Genomic DNA, 20,254 nt, shown 5'->3' on the forward strand with positions numbered 1-20,254 from the left:
ACCTGGCTACGGAGGCGCCTTTCGTGCGTAGTAAATGGATGGCCATTGCACAAAACAGAAGGAACTGGAAAGTTGCTGGAGAGGCCATCCTGCAGTGGATTGAAAATGGCTGATTAGCATTAGTAGAGGCATTTGATGCAAGAAAGCAAGCTTATGCAGCATCAGCCAAAAAATAAATAAAAAATAACCACTTCCACTTCACCCCTCTGTTCGTTCGAAATACCTGTCCAGCTGAGCCTTAAACTTATTTAGGCTATCCACTTCCACGACAAGGGATGGAAGTCTATTCCAGCAACAAAACCACCCGCTGGCTAAAGGCAAATTTCCTCACGTCTATCCAACATCTGTCTTTCCTCAATTTGAATTTATGCCCTCTCAGGTGATTATTCTGAGCAAGAGGAAGAATCCCAGCAGCATTGAGCATGCTCAAACCATTCAAGGCTTTATACACCTCTATCAGATCACCTCGCCGGTGCCTAGTCTCCAGACACTGTAATTTGCAAAGCGTAAGCCTTTCTTCGTAAGAGCACCCCTTTGTTCCATTCACTAATCTTGTTGCCCTTCTCTGTACTCGTTCCAGCATCTTTACATCCTTCTTGAAATGAGGCCTCCAGACCTGTATAAGGCAATGGTCTGACCATTGCCTTATACAAGGGAATAATCACCTCCTTATCCCTGCTAGAAAAATTCCTATATATCATCGACAATACACCATGAGCTACTCTTGCAGCCCGTCTGCGCTGCTCAGAAAACTTCATATCTGCCTGCACAACCACCCCCAGGTCCCTTTCATTCTCTACCCCTGTCAGTGTAGTGCCACAGAGTTGATACGTTGCTCTGGGGTTGCTGTTTCCCATATGTAGTACTTTACATTTGTCAATGTTAAACTTCATTTGCCACCTCTCAGCCCATCTACTCAACCTTTCCAGATCCTGTTGCAGTAGCATAGTGTCAGTAGTGTCCTTGACAACCCTGCCTATCTTTGTATCGTCTGCAAACTTGGACATTAAGCTTGATATACCATCATCAATATCATTTATAAATACAGAAAACAATAATGGACCCAATACTGAACCTTGAGGGACTCCAATAATAACATTAGTCCACGATGAGCAGTGTTCATTGATTACCACTCTGTCTTCTCCCCCTCAACCACCCCTTTATCCATAGCAGCAATTTGCCTCCAATGCCACACTGCTCCAATTTGTGCAGCAGTCTTCCATGTGCAACAGTATCAAAAGCCTTTCTAAGATCCAAATATATGATATCAAAGTTATTCCCTGCATCCAGTTCTTTTGTGAGTGCATCATAGTATCCAATCAAATTGGTCAGGCAAGACTTCCCCTTAACAAAACCATGGTGTGTCTGAGCTATAACTGAAGTCTTGTCTAGATGATCCTGCAGTGCTTCTTTAACCAGTGCCTCCATTAATTTTCCAGGAACAGAAGTTAAACTAACAGGTCTATAATTACTTGTGTCACCCTTTGATCCTCCTTTGTGAATTGGGGTCACATTTGCACATTTCCAGTCTATGGGTACTTCCCCTGAGTCCAAGGAAGCTCTCATAATTATGGCTAAGGGTTTGCTTACTTCCTTTGATGCTTCCTTTAATATAACTGGATAGATCCCATCCACACCAGGTGCCTTTCTTGTATTTATCTTCAACAATTTCTCCTCCACTTTACTCAGTTATTACAAGATTCTCTAGCTTACTGCCAGAGTTGAATACACCTCTGGCATTCCCCCTCGCTGAATAACTCCTCATGTGTGAATGTCGATGTAAAATATTCATTCAGTTTGTTAGCTACCTAAGCAGGATCATCAACAGTTGACCCATCGAGATCAAGTGGACCAATCTGATTCATCCCCTTCCTTCTAGAGTTTACATAAGTAAAGAACTCTTTGCTGTTTTTCTTTGCATCCCTTGCCAAAGATTTCTCGTAATCTGCCTTCGCCTGCCTACCCTCCTTTGTAACTTGGTTACAGATCAACTTTTATCTATCATAGGCTTCTGTGTCACATGTTAATTTGTATGTATCCCATGCATTTTTCTTCTCTGCCATATGTCTCAGTTCATCTGACGTCCACTTAGGCCTAAACCTTGAACAATATTTCTTCGTTGGTATGTAAAGCCTAGTAGCTTCCAAGATAAGTTCTTTGAATGCTTCTCATTTTGAATTTGCTGTTGGTAACATCATCAGTTGGTCCCACTGTATAGAATTTAAATACTGTCTCAGTCCATCGTAGTCGCCTTTACGGAAGCAATAACCCTTCCCTTTACCCCTAATGGTAGTTACCTCTTTGAGTAAATCCCACTTCAACACACTGTGATCACTGCCACCTAGTGGTTCATTTATCTGCAGATTCTTAATGCATGAAGAATCACTGCTGATAATCAAATCAAGAGTATTCCTCCCTCTAGTTGATGTAGAAAACAATCATCCAATAAATCCACAAAAGCCTTGCTAGTGTGTGAGTGACCAGCCCCCAAATTCCAGTCAATATCTGGGAAATTAAATTCCCCCATTATAAGACTCTCTGATTTACTGGCCCACTCTATTTCCCCGTACAATATCTTATTATACTCAGAGTCATTAGGCCTATAGCACACTCCTACTCTCAATTTTGATTTCCCTATGCTTATGTCACACCAAACTGACTCGACACTGCCCTGTCCATCGATGTCGACTGGCTTCACTTCCTTGGATTTTATGTATTTCTTAACTAATAGCATAACCTCTCCTCCCTTCTTATCCAGTCTATCCTTTCTGTAGACGTTGTACTCCCCAAATTGCAGTTCTGCATTCCTTATATCTGTGTGACACCAAGTCTCTAATATCCCAAGAATATCTGCCTTTGATGTTTTGAGCAATACCTCAAATTCATCAAATTTATTTACTAAACTCCTAGCATTGGTGTACACGCAAGTATACATGCACCTGTTCTTTTTCTTAGCTACCCTAACACAACCTATGTGTTTATTTGTACCCCAATAATTCCCAGCAGTCTCTGAAATATCCTGCATCTTATTTTCCAGGCTGCGGCTCATTCCAATAGAAGCAGTGCAAGAATCACTTTCACTCTGCCAGTGGCTACTGTTAATCTATTAGTCCTTGTATCCCCCCAATCTATCAGTTTTCCGACCCACCTAACACTGCCTCGATAGCATCAGCAAACATTCTTGCACCCTTTCTATTTAAGTGTATCCCATCCCCGTAGAAGCAGTCTCTCTTGTTAACAAGTACAGACCAGGCTGGAAAAAATTCTACCCCTTGAGCCTTGCACAATCCTTCCAGGGCCGAATTGATAGACAGGGCTCTCATCATATAAAATGTTTTAATTCTATTATTTTTATCTAAAATTTTTTAACACCACAATGGACATAAATTGAAACTGAAAGAAAATGGTTCGTGGATTTGAAAAAATTTGCTTTCAATAATAGTGATCCAGAAAGACCAACAGACAAGAACCACATGCTAAAATACAGTGACACCTTGTAAAACTTGCAATTCAGAGAAACTGAAAAATGGTTTAAACAAAACCAAATGAATAAGCAAACTGAAACAAGGCAGGGAAAGCTACAAACTCAAAATTTGGAAATTAACTAAAAAAAAAAAAAAAAAAAAGAATAAAAGCTGATAACAGGAAGTGCAACTACATAGATACTCAAACTAGGTGTTTTGGAACTGCAGCTATAATTATAGGCTCACTGTAGTTGCACCAAAACATAACACCATGATAATTTAATTTTCAAATCACCCGAAGAACCTCAAGCTCTAAAAAAAAAAAAAAAAACACTGGTATCTATGGATGAAAACTAGAACCAAATCAACAACTGCCCATCTTTGATTCTGTTCAGCTGTGGTCCTACTCAAGGACATTCTTTGAAACATTGGGCTCAATAGATTTTTACCATGGGTTATTTTGATGTAATTAAAACAAATTTTCTATCTCACTATATACTGTGTAATGAGACTAAACATTCTTTTTAAAACTCTGATAGAACAGCACACTCAAAATCAGACATTACTCTGTTCAGTTTATTTCTTAAAAACAAACACTCCATTGTACAAAGATATATTACAACTCTGATGTAGCAATAGAACACATTTACAGAAAATAAACACATTCTTTAAGAAATATAAAGTAACTATTCCAAATCAATTAGTACTATTAGTAGGGAAAACAACATTTCTTTGTACTGTTCATGAAGTGTTAGTCACAATAATAAGATAAATGAAGTGGCTGTTAAGTGATGTGTAAAAAAAAAAAAAAATTTTTTGTGAAAGAATTCAACATTCTCAGTACTTCTAAAAATGCAGTAACGTTGCCTATTACCATTGTGTTTCAGTATAACTGAACATAATCAAAAAAATTAATTTGGTTTTCTGTACTCTTTTTACTCTTTCTGGTATGGTGTGGTGGCCTGGGTAACCCTGTACTACAAAATTCATATCAAAATTGGTATTTTAAATAGTAAATCACAATACGCTTATACAGCCTAACATTACACAAGCTCAAAATCACTTTATTACCTCACTTTGATTTCATAACTTGTATTAATCAAAAATCTGAAAGTAACTTTTGAATTAGCTGCAGTCCCGGGGCAACGTATGGATGTCAATACACGCACATTGTGAGTTCAACCCTGTACACAATCACAAAGAATGGAGAACTTAACTGTTGCAATTGCATATTGGCTGCAATAAAATGTAATCTGGACCGTATAAAGTGTAAAAGGAAATTTATTATATTTTATGGTGGCATGGAAGGGGGGGAAATGCTGTCCCAATGAATATATTCACTAACTTGCAGTACTGAAAGCCAGCATTCAAATCATTAGTATTCACTGTCACAGCAATTTTACTATCTTTCCATTACCGATTAATGACATGAAATATATTCGACAGTTTATTAATACTCATTATTTTAATGGTCATTCAAAGGGACGTTCTGGTACAATGGTACAGGTATTTAAAGCCTGCGTTACAACATTAGCAGCAGCACAAGTCATAAGTTTTTTTTTTTTTTTTTTTAATAGTCACTTCACTCTAGAACACAAACCTAGAAATTTAATTTGTGTTCGTATATTTTATTTTTGTCATTAATAAAACTAAATTATATATGCCTATAAAAAAATTGAATTTTCACTTATTGTACTTTTTTACTGTATTTAATTTATCATTTATAGTTGAAAATTGTACCAAGTTAATCAAGAAAAGTTGAGTCCATAGTTGGAATTCTGCAATGTTCTCCCCTCCCCCAAATTTGGCAGGTCAGTTGGAAATTCCTCTTCATTGAGGTATGCTCATTAACACACCCTGCCCACCTCTCTCATTACTTTCCTTGTCATTATCACTATCTCTGGTTATACTTGTAGGAACAACATATAATTTGGTTAATATGTGGATCTGCTGTTTAAGGTCACAATGCATCATAAGAGATGCTGGAAGTGCCCACCATTCTGCATTAAATGCTCTACCCCAAATTCTGGTGACACAAGTATGACTTGGGGAATTTCAACAATTGGTGATGGTGTCTTTTAGTTCAACTGAGTGTAAATTGTTTACAAATGCTCACCCTTTAAGATCCCCCACCCCACACATGCAGTATACTGAATAACTTTGAACTTACATATTGGTTGTAATAAAATAATTGTGAAGTTAACTTCTGTCAGCAATGGAAAAGTTAGGAACTGATTACTAATTTTGACCACTGGCATGAGAAGACAATATTAGAAGAGGTAAAGGCTTGTCGACTTACATCTCGAAATATTGTAGTCTATTTCTAACTACTGCAAAGGAACAGAGTTTGAAATATTCCTACACAGTAACATGCCTGTTGTACGATTAACACCATGCTTACTCAGGAAGTGAATGTTGCTACATGAGTGACTTTGTATGTGCACATGTGCTGCCATCTGTCATTAAGCTTCTGATATACACATTAATAAAATTATATATAGTTCCTGTAGGTATAAACAGAGTACAGGTTTAAAGACTTTTTTTGGCACTTCAGAATTAATATATAAGATATTAAAAAAAAAAAAAAAAAAATCATGCTGAATGTTATCATAACAGGATCATGCCATTCATGAATGGCACATTCTTTAACATGTAACATCTATGAACTGCAAGATTAAGGGTTCATGAGAAAAAGGAAAAATTTAAGTTCTCAACTTTTTATATTAAAAAAAATACTGATTCTGCCTCTAATTCCCAGGAGTACCAAGTAGAAATATAAAGGCTATCGGATTGTGGTATAAATTAACTGAACATACACAAAAACTGTGAGCAATGGGAATGTCATATTGATTAATTTTGATGAATGGCCTGAGACGGTATCCCACATGTAGAAAGTTGATCAAAGAAATCTAGAAGACCACATACAGTATCTTCTCAGGCCTTAGTCAAAATTAGTAAGCACAATGTTTCCCACTGCTGTGTGAGCTTTTGTCTTAACTTTCCTGTTAAGACAAACTTTTGGTATAAGATTAACTTATACCAAGTTTTTTTGGATTACTTATAGAATTATTAATTTCTAAAGATATTAAACAAAGCTTCGTGATATTCCCACCTTTTAAACACTTTTTATATCACATTTTATATATTAATTCTTTTGTATCAACTAATTCAATTTATTATTTCATATCATTGTTGAATAAAACAAAAACAAAATATAATTCACAGCACACAGAAAAATATTCATTTTTTCATATATTATTCTGTATAACTGACAGGTTTGCAATGTAGCCAAGTGCCTACAGGGAAAGGAAGGTTATGTTTGGTACATTTTCAAGTAGCTGACCCACAATTTCAGTTTTCTCCTGCCAGTAGTCAAACATCTGCCTAAAAACCATAGAGCAGCGTCTTGAAAACATTGAGTGCAAATCAGCAGGTGGAAAAACCATGAATCAAAGTTGTTGTATTGTTCATATGTATATATATTTTGTGGCAAACTCCCAATTTTTCAGAATTTAGAAAATTATGTCATCTACATGATTAAATGACCTTCCACAAAAAAAAAAAAAAAAAAAACCAGCAGTGTCCAGCTCTACAAATAAGGAATACAAGATTTAGCCTTTCTTATTAATGTAAAAGTTATAATTGACACATAAAACATGCAAATTTAGAATATGTAAATAATCTGAATATTTTAACAGTTGAGAGGTCTCGGGGCATTCCCTCCACCACAAAAACTGGACCTCCCTTCCAGTACTAATTTCGTTCAGTAATACTTTACCTCCTTCCATATCAAGATGCTTAAAATTATTTACTCTTTTGTAAGATGAGTTTGTTACGATAAAAATTTTCAGTTTTCTTGAGGTGAAAAAATACTTTCTCATTCTTATTAGATTTTCACATATCATTAAACTGTTGAATGTGCAATGGGTTAATAATAAATTAAAATTAATAAGATGAGACATTTCTTTAATTTCTCAAAAGCGATATTTCCAAATGTTAACAGTATAAATTTGATAATAATGTTAAGGATGTCCCGAGACATCCTTAACATCCCAAAATCTTTCCAAGAATATAAACTTTATGTACGTATAACACAAATCCATGATTAAAGATTTCTGGAACATCTTGCATATGCAATAAAAGAAGTATCTACTTCTGCATAATATTTTAGAATATTTATAACACATTTCTACATACTCATTTAGTATCACTTTTTTTTTTTAAATCCCAAGCAAGTATTTTGCAATGCTAGTACTTTCATATATGCATACAATCCTATTTAGAACCACCATGAGAAATAAACCTTGTGGAAATAAGATAAAATTAATTATAAATTTTATTTGTTTTTGAACGTTAACTCATATCTGTAATTTAAAACTGCTTTGTAAGAAAAATTTCAAATGACCTACCATTACTATGTTAACATCTGCTGGCATTTAAGGATAAAGTTTTGAAAGGCAAAGCCTTCAGTGATCGTATGATTAATGCTGCACATTTACAAGCAGAACTAGATTTTGTAGCTTATTGTTGAAGCTAATTCAAAGGTACTTTTAATATTCAGTTAGCTTAATTTATAATATTACATAAAATAAATATTAATTATGCATTACTACAGAAATATGTTAAAATGAACTTAGAAGCTACATATTCATGACATATTATAGATCATAAATTTAAAAAAAAAATCGTTTTCAATGAATTTGTTAATGAGTACCATAGATATAGGTTTTCTATTATTCTCATCTCATCTAAAATTTTTAAAACTCCAGCATTTAGTAAATAGGCAATGATAAAGTACTTTCATATAAAATACAAACATTCTTACAAAAACGAGGTACTCAAAGTAATAAATACACATTTAATTTTCCACTTTGAAGTCTGGGAATTAGGGGAAAAAAAAAAAAAATACAAAACAAATAAAATATAATCAATGGAATGTTTTTATACCTTTATTTTTAGCTACCACAAAATATGAAAATAGTGCTTAAACGCTGACCCTGTACAATGTAATAAAAGTTATATTCCAAAAAACTGCAAGTATAAACTGTACACGATATTTACAAAAATAGGATTTCATTGTTTTCACAGGTGGGTAATAGCTTTGAAAGCAGAAAATAGTCATTCCAAATTTACTGACATAACAGAGGAGGCACTGAGGTAACACATGAAACTTTGTGGTCTGAAGTTCAGTTATGCATGTTTTTCCCTACAGATGATCCAAGACCTTCTCAAAGAACACAGTTACCTACCTGTCCCACCAATGGATCACTGGTTGGGTATAAATCTCATAACTTCTTTGGTATGATTCTCAAACACTATGAATAATAATAGTAATATACTGGAAGTTTTATATTACAAACGTTTCGTAGCTGATGGACCAAATGAGCTGCTCTTAATTTTCTTTCCAATAAGTGGAGTCTGTGGTGCTGATTCACATTTATTACTCAGGTCCTAAGGAAATAAAACTTTCTTTTAGAGTATGTTACTACATACAAGTTAACGTTTTCTTTTTAAGAAACTTAAATCATATCTGAAACATAAATGACAGTCTAAAACATTTTATTCCATGTCACTCTAACTGAATTAACTTGAAATTCTTTACAAATAATCAGCATCCGGCAATGTGTGCCACAGGTTTTGCAGTTTATTATAGAATAAATAATTTTCATGTGTGATGCTATGCTACTCTTTACAAACCTGCAGTTAGGTGACATTTTTATAAATGAAGTTGAAACTGTGAGAAGAGCACACCAGTTATTCATCTGAATTTTATATATTAAAAGAAAGATAAATTAAAAGCCTAATAATGTTTAGTAGCAAAAGCCAAATGCTTTTAGGCAGAGAAAATTTCAGAAAGTTCCCGGGCCCTTGTGGGTAGCAGTTGGGAATCGCATTCCTTCCCTCACTGGTTGGAAAAGACCAGAGTTCAAATCCCGTCGATGACGTGAGGAATTTATGGGCCTTTTCACACAATGTGGTTGAGTTAGTCTGTCTCAGGCGAGGGTAGCATTGTTTTTCCGTCCAGCAAACAGAAAATCGACCACAGAACACACAAAATTTACAGACAGTATACACAGAACAATTCAGCCATAGTCGCTAATGCTCCTAAAACCTTACTACTACTACTACAAGAAAGTTCCTGGGAAAATACCACAATAAATTCCATGAAGCTGGGTGAATGTTAAATGTGTCATATTTTGATGCAATTATATGGAAGTGGTATGAAAGTTACGGCACGTATAGAAGTTGATATGCAGCTATCACAGCCCAAGGTATAAAGTGATGCATTGCATTCCATTGCTTTGCATCTAACACTAAGTTGGATAAGCAAACAATTAATGTCAGATTTTGTGTGCTATTAAAAATCCTCTGAAATGCTTACTTAATGCACATAGTCAAAATTCAATAAAATACAGCTAATTGGTATAAGAATTTCCCTAAGTGCAAAATTGTGATAAAAATCACTAGACTTGCACAATTAATGAAAAACTATTTTTCTACATTGAAGAAAACATTTACAGGTACACACATGCACTCATTTTCAAGTAAAAGAAAAATAAAGAGTAGGAACTTTTTGAACTATTACACATACAAATATTAATTCCAAATATAGGTGAATAACATGGAAGGTGACAAAAACTTAGTAATTTAACCTGCCTTCTCCAAAAGAATTTCTTCTAATATTCATCACTTATTCATCTGAGTGTCTTTAATGTCTTCAAATCTGTATCTCTCTTAAATATTTTAAGACAGAATCACAAGGTGATATTGCTCCGTATATACTGTCTGCAAATTATGATGAATATAATGAGCTGACTAAACTTAATGTCCAATATGCTCCTTGTTATAACTGATATAAGGGCTACCTAATTTTCTTAGAAGTTTATCAGTAAAATTGTTGGAGAGCCTTCTCATCCCCATTTGCTTGCTTGTAAGGTCCTTGAAAAAGCGAATTATTCCATAACTGCAAGATTTATGATTTTTTGCAGTTATTGCAAAAAAAAAAAAAAAAGTCTTCATTTTTGTTAGTGATGACACTGCTCTGTATATGAAAATAGCATCTTCTGCATTACAAGTTTTCTATCTGAACCTAATTCACATTGATTGCTTGGTCCATGGCTTTCATAGGCTTGCAGAAACAATTCAGAACAATTTTGGTAAAGTTAATAAAGTTATTTCTTGTGTAAAACAGATCTTTCTAGAAGTCCCATGCACAAACAACTATCTACAATGATGCACAACCTAGCCTTACTCTTTTACCAGAGCCTATTTTGATATGCAGCATTGTTTTGTGCCAAAAACTTTGGTTCTACAAACAAAGTTGTCATTGCTTTGGCTACCATGGCTGCTGTAGCTATTGGGATTACTAAGGCAGTTCTTTGGTTAGAAAAACATTAGTTGTTCATTGAGACTAATTTTCTCGGTTAGTTAATTCTATAAGTAAATTTGAAGTATGGGGACTTTTTATGAGCAGAGAAACTTTGGTTAGAAATTTCAATCCTTCACTAAAGACAAAAGAGAAAATAAGAAATAAATTTGATAATCTTTTAAAAAAGAACTCTGGATTTCATGTTTCAAGCAAAAATAGATAACACCATCAATGGAAATGAGCAGCAATTTCATTTTAGATAGTGGCTTTAAAGGCTCAAAATTTTAAGTTTAGTCCAGTCACTTAGTTGACCTGGAAAGATTGCTCTCTGCTTTTAAAATGATTTTTGACATTAAATGCCACAAATTTATAATAGGCCACATTGAAAATATGCTATTTACTGTAACAAAAGTTATTCCATATAAAATGATACTTATTCTAAATTTTCATATAACAGTTTGTTTCTTTTAAATCCCGAGTACAAGAAAATTTAAATTCATTTAATAAATATTTTGTATAATAAATGTAATAAATATTATAATAACGGTAATAATAAATGTAAATGTTATTGCTTAAGTGTTTTGGTGCATATCTGCATACATATTTTTGCCTATTGTTTAGTGCATATTATCAGATATATGCCAGAGAGGAATCTAAATGCTTCTTGTGTACACAATGTCTTATGCTGTGTGCTTTGAGTTAAAGACCTAAAACACTTAATTGGAATTTTACTGCAATAATCAATTATGATTTGTAAACAACTTAGTTACTATACTCACACAAAAAAATGGGGACATTGCTGCAACAGCAATACTGTTTAAAATACCAAATGTCTACTCTGTATTGGAGGTGTACAATAAAAGATAATTTCAGAAAGAGTGGTTTACTCTTTCTGAAATTATCTTTTTTAACAAGGAGAAAATAGTTGACTTAAGCTTTCATACATTAAGTTTTACATATACTGAAGAGTGACGTTTTTCTTGCAAGCTAGTTAGATAAGGAATCCTCCAAGGAGTTTGTACATCTTATAGTAAAAATGAATATCTATTCTGTAGTTAAGAGTGAATAGTGGAAATGATTTCGATAATACTTCAATTGTCAACATATTCTTGTTTCATTTAGTATTTGATAAATTCCAAGACATTTTTGATGTATTTAATATTGCCCCTTAAGAGTAATTAGATGATTGCTTAACCTACAGAGATCTAAGTGAATAGTTTTAAAATAAAAATGCAGAGTTATAAAACTCTATTAGGACAGTTTTTGATTAAAGAGGACAAATGTTAATATTAAAGATATTTTAGATTCCAAAAGATTTACCCCAGGAAAGGAAGAGTGTTTTTGTGAAGGAAGAGTGAGATTTGTCTTTTCATATCCTCCCCATCCTGTGTGCATGTGCACACAGGATGAGGAGGATATGGAAAGACAAATTAGTAGTTTTATTACCAGTTAATGGATGTTCTCTCAGAAGAATAAGATTATCCATCCAGTTCCTTGTATATGTTCTTTTCATTCAACATAGTGTATGTTAGACATTTTGAGAATTCCAAAACTGCAATATGCAACTATATGAAAGGCAGTAAACATACACCAGATGAGATTTATGAGATGTCGTGGCCCATGTTATATGTATCAAACACTTTGAAACAGCAGCTTCTCTTTTTTAACCTTCTTCAGCCTAAAATATCTTTATTGTATGATTATTCTAACAATTCATTGTTGCTTTCATCCATAAATTTCTCAACTTAGCCACACATTATATGCAATCCTTTGTAAAATATGCCCCTATGCATAACACAATATAAATACTTCACTGTCCAAGTATTTTAAGACTTGTTTGTTTTCATTTTAATTACTTAACCATGCAGTGAAGTGTTTATCATATGTTACAAGTTTTCTGGCATATTTTGCCTGCTTTAAAATATTATGAGGATGACCACGCAACCATGCTGATATAGCTCCTAAAAATTATAAATGGATGTAATCAACTATGAGGAAATAAACATTAATATATAAAAGGATGGTAATTATATTATCTAAAGCAGAGTTTCTCCAACTGTGTTCCGTGAGATGTGAACAAGTGTTCCGCGAAAAATCGTAAAATTAAAAAAATAAAATCAGATAAATTTTGCATATTTGTAGTATACACCACTTTTGTATCATAATATTTAACAATTTTTTTTCAGTTATTAATATACTGGCATAGACTAATAATCAAATAGACCGCAGAACACTATTTTGGTGGGCCTTGCATAGAGAAGTATGACACCTACGAAAAAGTAGCAATGTGGAGATCTAGTATGCCATTCATATGCAATTTAGCCTGGAGTATACGGGTTGAAGGAGAGTAGGAAGTGAACCAATATCATAAAACTAAACTCACTTCTTAGTATACATTTTTTTTGATAATAGTATTTCGAAATATTATTATTAATATATATGACCATGGATTTGTGGTTGAAAAAAAGGAACTTTAAAACGAGAAGCAAAGTACTTGTAGTAGTGCAACTGTGGTTGATGAAAACTAACACAATATTGTCACACTTCAAAGTGAGGATGAACAATCGCAGCCTTTTGTTCCCCAAAAATCCGAAGTGAAAAAACAGCAACCAACTAATAAAAGACCAAAACGAAAGTATAAAGACAGTTATTTGAATTTCGGCTTGACATGTGTTGGAAATGAAGATGCACAGTGCATCGTACGTAATAAAATATTACAAACAGTTCTTTGGCTCCCGCTAAACTCGTGTTTCATAAGTGTTCCGTGAATATGTTGTGAGATGAAAAGTGTTCTATGACTAAAAAAGTTTTGGAAATGATCTTAAAAAAAAAACTCCTCAAGTCAGCAGAAACACCACAACTAAGATGTACCTTACTGGATTTTCTTTTCCAAATTAAGGACGAAATCATTTCATTTTATAACAGCTCTTCCATTTCTATTTGTTACATCTGTTTTCAGTTATCAGCAATTATAATATCTAAATGTTGCAATAAATCAAAAAAGTTTGGGAACTTCAAGAGCACCTCAATAATCCAATTATTCATCAACCCAGCTAAATCTGCCCAATATTGTTCTCCCTTAAAAGACTGCCCACCCTCACTTAGAGGATCAGTGATATCTGTTGTGATGCAGACTAAACTTATGGTGTTTGACAATGCATTAACATTTCACTTTTGCACAGAAAAATCTTCAAAACAGATGCTGTTGCTGCTGCCAGTAACTGCTATATAAACACAATTATGGAGATATGGCTGCCCCAACATTTATTTAACTGAAATCTGGACAGCAGCAGCCTAAACCAATGTAAAGATGATTTACATCATCTGAACAGTGGGCTCCTACTATCAAAAAACTACAAACTGCATCCCCCCAACAAAGATGGCAACCATCCTGGGCTTTAGAAGGCTGCTCGACATTGTAAATACAAGATGCTGACCAAAACAATCTCACTACCCAACTGTGGGATATCTGCCAGTAGAGAATGCCATTTTATGATACACACCTGCACTCCCTGTAATACCCATAAAACTTGCAAAGGAAAACTGGTTGGTACCCAAACAGATGTATTGATATAAGCTTCCTACAATCTAGTCTAAACCTCTTCTGCAATTTCAAGAATTAATTTGGGGAAATTATTCCACACTTTTCTTTAAATACTATTGGATTATTGTTAAAATTGAAACAATAAATACTCGAATGCTGTTCTCAACATCTACAGAGGCATTAAAACCTCTCTAAAACACTCCTTCACAAATTCACTCCATTCCTATCATGCAGTTGCATGATGCATGCCTTTTCTATGGATATTTCCCATGAGCACCATTCTTTTGAATGGTGATCCAATTCTACTTACCCCCAAACCATTTCAAACATATGCATTAACTAGCCAGTAACTCTGAACTCTAGATTTTCTTCATTCACTCTCAATTCTTTCCTTCTGTGTTATTTAATATTGGCAATGCAGTGTGAGGAAACAGGCGTCTGCTGAGCTGGGAGGGGTACTTACGTGTTTCCCTCCTCTCATAACTGATCATATAGTGATCCAGCCGGTCTTTCAATTTATCCAAACTGCCAGCCCTTAGCTACCACAGAGTACTTCTAATGGCTAACATGATAACGAAAGGAAAATTTTCTAGAATCTAGTGAAATTGTTCTCCTTAGTTTAATTTTATGTTCCCTGGTTCACTTTACAGCATGAAAAGTTCGCCCTTCCTTCATTTTACTGTCCCTTTTCAGATCCTTATAAACTTCAACAAAATGTCCCTCTTCGTTACCACCTAGTTACCAAGCTTTGTACCCACATATTTGAAGTCTCTCCTTATATGGATGCTCATTCTTTTGCCAATCACACTTTCTGAAGAAATACTGAAAGTGGAAATATAAACTACAAGAAATTGTTTGCTAAATCAACAGCAGGATATCATCAGTCTCTACTTGTCACTTGTTTGTACTGCATGGAGAACTTCATGCTTTCATTCCTATCATTTTTAATTCAACCTCTCAAACGAACAAGTTATTTTGGAATTGATATTTTGCATGTGAAAACCTTGCATTATGCAGAATTAAACACAGCTTCTACTTATTTGACCATCCCCGAAGCTTATGTCATCCTGATGAATTATTCTACAAATTTTATATTATGTCATGTCTTTTAATCTTGTGTTTAGGCTCACTGTAAAAAAAAAAAAAAAAAAAAAAAAAAAGAGAGAGAGAGAGTTGAGCCATGATAAGAACTTCAAACAAATCTTGATTCAATATCTATGCTCTCTCTTTTGAAAATATTCATACCATAAGGAAAAATATGGTTTTAAGTAGAAATAATGATTACAGTCTGAATATAAAAAAATAAACATGTTCAACTTGCCACATAACTAATCTACCAAACCTGCACTACTAAAGCAATATATTTTCACTGAAGTTAATTGTATTTACATTCAGATTTGTAGATGAAGGAACACGCAGTCCAAGGAGTGATGGGGTAGCTCGCAGTGGACTCATGATGGAAGACATGGCTCTGCCTAGACTTTTTCTGCGGCTGTTCGTTGGCGTTTTCTTAATGGATAAGGCTCGCCCCAGCTTTTCACGTGTTTTAGATGCTATTCTGCAAAATGAAAATAAATATATAAGAAACGTTAACTAATGAATGTCTCAGGTGTTTTAAAGTTAACCTGCTTGCTGCAAAAAACCCCTATTACTAACACAAATCAATAAATTACTAGTGTCACTGTAAAATAAATAAGCAGTTTCAGTATATAAAGTGAATAAGAAGTTGAGATGGAATTTACCACTGCTTATCCAATAAAGAATATTGACCCATACCCTATAAAATGAATGCAGAATTTCAGTTTTAGTTCATATTTTTATATTAGTTGATTAAATTATAAATTCATACCATAAGTTTGGCTTGGACTGTTAAAAATTTACAAAGTACTGAGTTATAACAACACTTTTCTGAATCAGTCATTTGCTTCTGCAAATGCCCTTTTCACTGACTTTGCTTCCCATCTTCCTTTTATAGCTATTTCAGTTATTCTATAAAGGCATTTCTTTTCTAGATAGCAATTTTTCGATATAATTTTGTGATAAAATGGATGATTTCTTGGCCCATATCAACTCTACTTTCACTGCACTAAACAAATGAAGACATTGACATTGTCAGTCTTCATCTGTTTAGGAGCATTATCAGGTGATCCCACAGTGTTGTTGTTGTTGTTGTTGTTCGGTTTAACGACACAAGGGCTACTACGGCCAAATTGTGTCTCCTAATCGTTAATTTACAAAAAACGTATTGCTAGAGAGATTAAATTATATACTTCTGTACAAACCAATATGTTTTAGATATAATAAAAGTTCTTCAATATTTGCTTCATTTCCTAAGATGCGAGATAAATCAGGTGATATATTCAATTTAGAGAGAGACTGAAAAGTGTTTGACCGGATGGTTGAATGCAAGGGACAATCAACCAGAAAATGACGGACTGTAAGTTGCGTCTGACAGGATGAGCACTGTGGTGGACTTTCTCCCAATAATAGGAAGAGATGAGTATGGTGAGTGTGTCCAATTCTCAGTCTTGCCAGTACTACTTCCTCTCGTCTGTTTCTTCGGAAGCCAGACAGCCACAGCTTTGGGTCTTCTTTTATTTGGTATAGTTTATTGTTTTTGTCACTTTTCCAGGTCTGTGACCATTTATTGTAGCAGGCTTTGCGTATGACAGACTTAAAATCAGAGAAAGGAACCTGAGGATGTTGTGAGAAAGCGGTTTCCGGATGTTTAGCGGCAAAGTCAGCACTTTCATTTCCCGGAATGCCTGAGTGGCCAGGGATCCAGCAAAATCTGACTGACTGATTGGACACACTGCAAACGAATAGCTGGGAATGAATCTGTTGCAATGTAGGGTGAGAAATGGAGGAATTCTTCCTTGTGGCAGAGACAGCACTAAGAGAATCTGTGTAAATTATGGCAGATGAGATGGAAAGCTCAATTATCTTACTAAGCGCTAACCTAATGGCATATAATTCGGCTGTGAAGACGCTGCAGGCAAGCGGTAGTGTGGCTGAAATTGTACATAAAGGGAAAACTGCAGCAGCACCTACCGTACTCTCAGTTTTGGAACCATCCGTATAAATTTTACAGGCATGGTTGTTCATAGCATGAGCTGAATGTAACTGTCTGATATTGCAGGAAGGTATATTTTTCCCCCACTGGAGGAAGTATGTATCTTGAGAGACAGACACATATGTCCAAGGAGCAACAGGTGTAGTTGTGTCTTGGAAAATTTCATTTAAATTGATATTCCAAGTCTGAACAATCTCTTTTATCCTGATAGAGGCGGGTCTATTTTCATTTGGTTTGCTCTCATAGAAGGTGTCCCAATGAGTATTATAGAGATACTCCCAACTTGGGTGCGATGGTAGACTCTGGATCTTAGCAGCGTAGCGAAGCAATAGTGTTTTTCTACGCAGATGTAATGGGGGATCATGCGCTTCAATATATAGACTTTGGATAGGAGAAGTCCTGAAAGCTCCCAGCGCAGTCCTCAGAGCACTGTGGTGGATCATATTTAGCCGTTTTAAAGTAGTGCTCCTGGCAGTCGTACACTGGACAACCATAATCTAATCGTGAACGGATTAAACTTCTATAAAGATGCAACAAAGTACAGCGATCAGCTCCCCATGACATAGATGAGACCGAACGAAGTATATTTAAATGCTTTAAACAAGAAGTTCTCAAATAACTGATGTGAGCTTGGAAATTTAGTTTGCGGTCTAGTAATAGTCCAAGAAATTTAACGGTATTAACAAGTGGGATTGGAGTATTGTTTATTTGTAGTTCAGGTTCCGGATGGAGAGCTCGCTTCTTGCAAAAGTGAGTGACAGTGCATTTCTTTTCTGACAATCTGTAACCGTTCCGTGAAGTCCAGGCCTCTATTTTGGTTATGGCTAGTTGTAGCTGCCGTTCAATGGTATTCATACTTTGAGATTGACAGGAAATGGTAAGATCATCTGCATACATATAAGTTTGAACAGTTTTTGGGATATCTCGTGTCATTGTGCTAACTCGGATTGAAAACAGTGTTGGACTGAGTATTGATCCCTGCGGAACTCCCTCTTCCTGTATGTGAGATGTAGAGAGGACGTTTTTGTATCGGACTTGAAAAGAGCGCAATTGCAGGAAATTTTGAATTGTTTCCGGCAAATGGCCCCGAAGCCCCAGATGGTAAAGGTCCCTAATAATACCATGACGCCATGTTGTATCAAATGCCTTTTCAAGATCTAAATTGACCATGACTAGATGTTGTTTCATGACAAAGGCATTGCGGATATGAGATTCGGCTTTGATAAGCACGTCCAGTGTTGATCTATTTTTCCGAAAGCCATATTGTTGTTCTGGAAGGAGATTCTCTGACTCCAGGATGTAGGTGAGCCTAGTATGAACCATCCTTTCGAAAATTTTTCCCATGCAGCTCGTAAGAGATATTGGCCTGTAATTTTCAACACAGGAAGGATCTTTTCCTGGTTTTGGTAAGGCGATAACGAACGAATGGCGCCATGAAGAAGGATAGGCATTTTCGGTGAAGATCCGATTATAAAAAATTAATAGAGTTCTCAAGTCTTCATCACGTAAATGCTTTAGCATAATGTAATGAACTCCATCTGGACCTGCAGCGCTATTGGAAGATCTGTTTAATGATTCTTGAAGTTCTATTAATGTAAACGGTTGGTTGTACGGCAGTGAGCGGCGCGTGAAGAAGTTGATTTTATGCCGTTCCGCACCTGCTTTGATGTTCTGGAAGGTGGACGCATAGGTGGCAGAAGCTGATATTTTTGCAAATGATTCTGCTAATGCATTTGCAACTTCTTCAGGAGTAGAAATGTCTTTCCCTCTCCAATGAAGTATCGGAGAGGGCAGCCGAGTAAATTTGCCATTTAATGCCTGTATTCTTTTCCAGATGACTCGTGTATCCGTGTCTTTGGTAATGGTTGAGGCAAAAGCAATCCAAGAATCCCGTTTCGCTTTCCGCCTAACTTGTCTAGCTTTCGCTTTGAGTTTTTTATAAGCAATTAGGTTACTAGTGGTGGGATACTTACGGAAATTATTCCAAGCACGGTTTTTTTTCCTGTTTGGCAATTAAACAATCTGTATTCCATCAGTTATTTCTGTGTTTGTGATAAGGCGTGGATTTTGGAATGGAACCATTAGCTGCAGTGAGAATCTGATTGATTATATAAGTATTTACTTCATCAATATGTTGTCTTTGAACATAACATCTGTCTAAGAGTATTTGGGCAGAATAGCCTCCCCAGTTTGCCTTTTTAAACTGCCAGTTGGATCGTTGAACAGGATTCGGAGTTACTCTTGTTTGTAGTGAGCAAATAATTGGAAAATGATCACTGTTAAAGGGATTGGTTAAAACTGACCATGTCATGATTGGAAAGATAGATGGTGAACAAATTGACAAGTCTATTGCAGAAACAGAACCTGTTGCTAGGTGTATGTAAGTAGGAGATCCAGAATTTAATAAATTAAGATCATTATTGTTCATGAATTCCTCCATCAATTTGCCTCTTCTATCCATTGTAGTAGACCCCCACAATGGATGATGTCCATTAAAGTCACCAAAGAGACAAATTGGAGTTGGGAGTTGTGAAATCAGGCTGTCAAGTTCTGAGTGCGGAAGTGGTAGAGATGGTGAAATATAGATGGAAACAAGGGTAACTGAAATACCAACTGCAATACGAGCTGCGACAACTTCTAGAGTGGTTCTCAATTGGATCGGCCTGGACGGAATGTCAGAGTTAACAAGAATAGCTACTCCGCCCCGAGCAGGAGAGTTTGAACTCCTATCTCGTCTGTATATCACATAATTTGAAAATTTGGGTGAAATTTGGGGTGACAAGAAAGTTTCTTGTAGGCATACA

The 20,254-nt window shown here is 35.2% G+C and overlaps 1 protein-coding gene across 1 annotated transcript in view; it reads right to left on the minus strand.

The window, feature by feature from the left end:
* Positions 1-8,573: 8,573 nt before the first annotated feature.
* Positions 8,574-20,254, minus strand: part of LOC150091803 (protein ECT2-like) — a 76,657-nt gene continuing 64,976 nt past the window's right edge. Inside the window, exons 15-16 of the mRNA XM_090369793.1 lie at positions 15,767-15,935; positions 8,574-8,915 (exon numbers count right to left, since the gene is read on the minus strand). Coding sequence (XP_090225919.1) covers positions 8,817-8,915; positions 15,767-15,935 — 268 coding nt within the window. The 3' untranslated portion in view covers positions 8,574-8,816. The remainder of the gene's footprint in view (positions 8,916-15,766; positions 15,936-20,254) is intronic.

The sequence above is a fragment of the Mastigoproctus giganteus genome, chromosome 1 (genome assembly GCF_048544385.1).
Source record: "Mastigoproctus giganteus isolate SK-2022 chromosome 1, ASM4854438v1, whole genome shotgun sequence".
Classification (NCBI taxonomy): Eukaryota; Metazoa; Arthropoda; class Arachnida; order Uropygi; family Thelyphonidae; genus Mastigoproctus; species Mastigoproctus giganteus.